This window comes from Heterocephalus glaber, unplaced genomic scaffold, assembly GCF_053883595.1.
Source record: "Heterocephalus glaber isolate CG9 unplaced genomic scaffold, H.glaber_assembly_v1.0 deba00000818, whole genome shotgun sequence".
Taxonomy (NCBI): domain Eukaryota; kingdom Metazoa; phylum Chordata; class Mammalia; order Rodentia; family Bathyergidae; genus Heterocephalus; species Heterocephalus glaber.
The window spans coordinates 7,661,840-7,668,006 of record NW_028258164.1 but is presented as its reverse complement, the minus strand read 5'-3'; the positions used below and the strand labels follow the sequence as shown (position 1 = coordinate 7,668,006).

Below are 6,167 nucleotides of genomic sequence, written 5' to 3'. Positions count from 1 at the left end.
CCCTATGCAGTGTCTCTCTGTCTCTCATGCACACACACTGCATTCTCACCCTCCCTCAATTCCACCTCATCCTCTGTTTCTGACAGGCTCAAGGTCCATGTCAAGCACCAGGTGAGCCCCGTACATGAGGATCCTTATTTCTGTATCAGGTCTGGGACTGCTCCCTGCAAGCCCCTCTCTTTAGAGAAAGGCTGCATGGAATACTGGGAAGCTGCCAAGTCCAAATCGCAAGTCCTGCTCTGCCTATTGGCAGTTGTGTGTGTGGACCTCAGTGAGAGTCATTCCTTCTGTGAACCTGTTTCCTCATCTGTATAATGGGTATAGAGGGCTAATACTTTGGAGGGCCGGTGCCTCTGTGGATCCAAAGCTGCAGTGCATGTGACAGGACCACTGGATAACCTGCTGTGGCCACTCTAGAAGCCTCTGCCATCTCCTGCTGGGCCCTTCCACCCTCATGCCTGGCCATGGAATGCTCTAGTGAGCTGGAATGAAGGTCAGACCTGTGGCTGTGATGTCACAGAGCACATGGAGTCAGAGGTCTAATGGTCTGATGGAAAAGCAGAGGCAAAAGCGACACTGGGCAGGGGTAAGGGCTGGGACACGGAGAGGGCAGGAGCCTGGGAGCAGTGGGAGCTGAGGACAGAGGCCCTGGTGGGTGGGCAGGCCCTTGACCTCCCTGGGCTCCCAGCCCCACAGGGTAGCATTCCTGGCTGCCATCCTGCTGCTGCTGCTGCTGCAGGTAAAAGGAGCCAAGACTCAGAAGAGCAGCACAGGGCCAGAGGAGGGGGCCCTGGAAGAGAAAACGCCCCCTGCAGGTAGGTGGGGAAGGGGAGGCCAGTCTGGAGGGAAGGCTGGACCTGTTTGAGGTCAGGCCCTAGGCAGCTGCTTAGGTGACAGTGGATCTCAGATAGGTTTGGGTTATGGGAGACAACGCCAGGTCCTTGTCATCATGCAGTGACACAAGGGTGTCCTGTAAAAGGTCTGGAGTGGGGGTTCCTCACCAGGGGACAGCATGGCCAGCTGCAGTGCATGTAGCTTCTGTGTGAGTGAGCAAGCGTGTCTGTCCACAAGACATCTGTGGTTTTCAGTGCACTGGAAGGTGTGGCTCACTCCCCAGCTGGGGTCACACTGGAGGAGACAGCATTCGAGGTGTGTGTGAGGGGGGCTGTTTGAGTTGGGGCTGTGCTTGAACCCGGGTCAGAAAAGACCTCTAGATAGCGCATCACATTCTGGCCAAAGCCCAAGATGTGGCCATTGGGCCAAATGCCCTTGGCCCTCCCATATCCTGACTTCTTCCCTTGCTGGTTCAGGGTCAGGGTAGGAGCAGATCAGGGTCAGGCCTGGCCTTCTCTCCTGTTCCAGAGCAGGGCCAAGAGCAGTATGAAGAGCACTTCATGGCCTCCTCGGAGGGTGAGAAGTGGCAGGTGATGGACATGGCCCGGCAAGAGGAGGACTTCACCTCTGACACAGCAGCTGCCCAAGACCACCGCCTCTTCGATCTGGCTCTCTGCTTTAACTTGGCCAGCATCATGGTTTTTTTCTTTTTTTTTGAGGGATGTTGAGAATAAGGAGATGGCTTGGCTCCTGGAGGAGGAAGACCCAGATTTTTTTTCCTTGACTTCTTGATCGCTTACTGATCTCCACTCTCTACTGGGTTCCATGCCACAGCTCCCCAAAGAGATACCCACACCACTCCCTGCACACTGCTCCCTGCTCTTGCCAGCGGCACCTGTCCTTAGGGTGCAGCCTTTCCTGCATGGCTTCTGCCTGATGCCACCCCAAGCCCACAGCTCTATGGTCCAGGGCCAGAGGCCTCAGAGCCGTGCCCTTTTCCCTCCCATGCCTCCACTGGTTTTGTCCAATATAGCAGATTGGAGGGCAGAGGCATTGACAGTAAAACAGCAATAAAATCCTGAAAATAATTAGGAGAAACTTTCTGAGACTTAACCAAGCCCTTGAGTTTCTAACTGCTCTGTTTAATTGCCCAGTCTTTGACCTTCAGACCCACCAACTCACCGGGTGCCTATTCTTTCCTATTCTAATGTTCAGGGAGCCCTTCTTGACATTTTTCCCTCTTATCTTTTCTGACTTCTAGGAATAAAAAATAGCATGTAAATCATTAAGAGATGACAGAAGCCAAGTGTCAGCTTTTATTTTTGGAAGGGAACAGAATGAGGAAGGGAGCTGTTGAACATCTCCATTGGAATCTCTGGCTTTCCTATTACAGAGATGGCAGGATCTGGAAAGGTTCAAAAGGGCTCCCCATGAACAGTGGAAATGCCTGCCAAAGGCTATGTTGTTTCTGAGGGGGTCGGTGAACTGAAAGACTGGTGGTGGTGGGGTGCGAGTGTCCTGAGTGTCTTGGGGATTGGGCTTCCTACACATCACTTGAGGAAGAAAAGAGGCCAAAGAAGGGTAAGGAGCAAGTGCTGACATGTCACTAGGACAGGGAATGCACCGGGACAGGGGATCACTGGAGGAATAGATGGAGGGAGGAGCAGGAATAGAATGCTCAGTGGTTACTCTGAGTATTTCCCATTTGCAGGTCACTTAGTCTAGCCCTAGGCATGTGGGGAGACCCCGAGCCATAGAATAACAATAGTTATGAGGTAGGGAAGTGGGTTTGATGGAGGATTCTTCGAGGGTGTCTCTAAATGTGTTGAGGAATTCGGGACTGCTTTTGCAGAGGGAGCACGGGTACAGAAGTGTGTCGTGTCAAGGTGGAACCAGCCCTGGATACAAGGTCTGTGAGGCGGAAGGGAGTGTACAGTTAGCCTGTCATCATCACATTTTAAAGGATCTTGATTTCTAGGGCATGACAGAAGAAAACTCCACCCACCTCACAGAAGGAACTAGTAGCTCTTTTTTTGGCTGCGGCAGGCGGGGGGGGGGGATTTTGAATTTGGTCAAAGAATTAGCAATAACCTGCAGGATGATTCTAAGGGGATAGCTAAGAGGACAGTAGGGGCATCTGTGGCAGCGGTTGAGTGATGGAGGGAGTCTTTAGGGAGTGTGTATCAGGGAGGAAATTCCTTGGAGCATTAGTCATGGGATTCTTCTCTGAGAAGAAGCAAGCTGTGGAAGGAGTGGGCAGCTGCCTACCTGGGCATAGCTTAGGAAGAAGAGCCGATGGGGGCTGAGGTCCTGGTTGGGCAGCGTGGTCTCCCCATGATACTGTAATAGCCTCTTGCTGTATGCCTGTGTGGATTATAAGGCTGTCTTTAGGCTACAGATCCATGGTCATGGTCATTTGGAAGTCCAGTGTTCTCTACACAGCCACCCAAACAGCTTCATGGCCTTTATCACGTCTGCACTGACATACTGGCCTAGGCCAGAGGAAAGAACACTTTCCAGAAGACCTAGAGCTGTCCTAGAAAGTGGGGGATTTATGGTGTAGGAGGGGAGAATCCTCGCACTGCCATCTGTTCAGTGGGGACGTGAAGGGAGAAAGCTATGAAACTGTGCTTGCATAAGAGATGGTGGAAGGGACACTGGAGGCTAGGGCTTCTAGCCTGCTGGTGAGAACAGACATAGCCTTGGAGCACCTGCCATGCAATGGCCAGCCTCACCCGCCCTTGTATCCAAGTCATTGCCCAGGAATATGTGGAAACAACTAAAGGAGTCTCTGCTGTATAATGAGAGGGCAGCTCAATGACACTCCAGACACAATAGTGTTCCCTATAAGGCACACATATCACAGGCTGGAAAGGATTTGGCTCACAAAGGGGCTTTGGCCTTGAGAGATATCTGGATGGAGGAACTGTCAGAGAAGGAGGAGATCTCAAAAAGATAGTAGGAAAGGCTATTTCCCAGGATACCACTAACTCCAGGACCCAAAGATCTGTGGAGCTGGAAAGCAGTGTCAGGAACATGGAGGAAATGGCAAGCTGGCTATACTGAAGGTCAACCAGAAATATGGTCACTGGCATGGAGAGATCTCAGCCTGATGAGTCCTTACACATGGGGACAGGCAAATTGCTCAGAAAGAGAGGGAGAGGGGGGCCATCATTTCCTTCTCTGATCTCAGGGCTCTTCTCCTACCCTACTTCCTAGGGTTTCCTGACAAGTTGGGGTATCCCATTTCACAGCGAGTGTGTGGTTCCTGCCTTCCCACCCATCTACTACCTTGTGTCTTGTGTTCTGTGGTGGAAAAAAATGAATGACAATATGAAAAGCCTGGGCCTTGGCCTCAGACTTCCTGAGTTCAAATCTTAACTCTGATATTTTGTGTTACCTGACCATGAGCAAGTCCTTTAACCTCTCAGTGCTTCAATTCTGTCTCCTATGGAATTACAATGATGCTAATAGGAATGAAATGAAGTAGTTTCTTTACAGTGCTCACAAGAATCTCCAGCACAAGGCAGGCAGTAAGCATCTAGGATTATTGATTTGTTCACCTCAAGATTATGTCCTGGTATGGTCACATCATATCAGGTATTAGGTAAAGAGGGAGGTGACTTAGGCGTCGTGGAATGCAATTTTCTCATTTTATGGATGAAGAAACACAAGAGCAAGAAAGCCAGGTGACGTGGACAAATAAGTACCTATTGTGGATACTTTCTGTTCCGTAACTGAATTACGCCCCATTGAGGGGCAAAGGAGGCCTTGGAATTGTCCCTCTAGGCCATCTCTTCCTCTTTCCCGACTCATTTTTGTACACTACGAAGCAGGGCAGGGTGAGAAGTGTAGAGGTCCTTGGACAGGGGACAGCTCTCACATACATGTTAGATGCTTGATCAAAGGCCTTCTTGACACCCAAGGTGTCCAGGATGGGATTGAAAAAGGTACCCATGTCCTCCATGTACTTCCTCCATCACTGGTGTGCTGGCTGCAGAGACAAAGCTGGGATCAGCGATACTTGTCTGGAGTTATTTGCTCATCACTCTCCCAGGCCTATGTGGTCTAGACCTTCACCCCAGAGGGGCCCTCTTTACTGAAATTCTTGTCTTCCTTTATTACCACTGTGGCAACACACACTTTTGCTCAGCAGAAAAGACCTGTGTCCTAGCCCTCCAGAACTAGTCTTAGGACCTTGGCTGAGCTGGTGCTTACTGTCTATTGACATGAAAGCAAGGCACAGGGAAGCATCCCTCCGGAGAAATAGATGGAGGAGAAGAAGCAAAATCTGTCACTTAGCTGGTCTGTTATCTACTCTAACTGCAAGCATCACACACAGGACCCTGCAGTGACTTATTTTGTCAAAGTGGGAATTGAAGACAGTCATTTCATTTCTGCATCATCATATATGCCCCCTCTCCAAGTATGTTCATCATATTGTAGGATCTTACCTTCCAGAGGAAAAAATAATCAGGAAAGAGGGGCTTTAGATGCCACATTGTTTATTAGGAGAAAAGAACCAAAAAGATATTAAGTGTATACTTCAGAAAGCCTGGAAAACTTTTAGCCAAATCAAGGAAAAAAAAATGAGGTGAGAAGATGGAAGATTTCAATTTCAGAGGTGCAGAGCTATTTGACAGCAGTTCAGGAGAATCACCAGTGTGTTTTTCTAACAGTAGGACCAAAAGAGAGATACTAGGGGAACTTTCTGTGGTGGTCCTGGGGGCTTTAAAGAGTTGACCAAGGGCTAAGACCAGATATAACAAAGGGTAGATAAAGAAACAAGTCCAAGGAGGTGGAAGAAATGATTTAGGCAGCTGGCCTGAGGGAAGAATGCTGAGCTGAAACTTACAAAAGCTCATGTGCCTCATTGGCTACATTCATCCAGTTCAGTTTGTTACCAGAATTGTAGAAAGAATTAAGTTTGTGAACCAAGGTACCACTGTAATATGAAGCTATGAGACTTTATTCCTGTAACTTACTTGCGTTGCAAAGATCTGCTCTCAGGTAGGAAGGTTGCCATTAGTGCTCTCATCATGGCAGAGCTGGTCTTAAGACCAATACCAGAAGCCCCGGGGCCTGTCGGGGCCATAGCCACCTGCAGAGCTCAGCCAGCTGAGCTGAGCTATGCCACATAGGCTGGGTGGTGCAGAGCTCCACACTAGAAGGAACAGAAAGATGAGTCCTTATTGTAGTGAGTGAAGAGGAAACTCTTGGGTTGACTTATTGGGTAGCTTATCATTTTGGACACTGGTCCAGACGTGGCTGTCTATTTTGAGTGTTCTATTCTCTACACCATAAGTTCTGCTCATATCTCTTATTGCAAGAAA

General features: G+C 49.4%; 1 protein-coding gene across 1 annotated transcript; it reads left to right on the top strand.

Annotated features, from left to right (window-relative positions):
* The first annotated feature begins 349 nt into the window (after nucleotides 1-349).
* Nucleotides 350-1,587, top strand: LOC101718860 (sperm-egg fusion protein LLCFC1). Its single transcript, XM_013078020.3, has 3 exons — nucleotides 350-586; nucleotides 689-815; nucleotides 1,363-1,587. The coding sequence occupies exons 1-3, from the start codon at nucleotides 488-490 to the stop codon at nucleotides 1,560-1,562; spliced, it is 426 nt and encodes a 141-aa protein (XP_012933474.2). The 5' UTR covers nucleotides 350-487; the 3' UTR covers nucleotides 1,563-1,587.
* The last annotated feature ends 4,580 nt before the right edge of the window (nucleotides 1,588-6,167 follow it).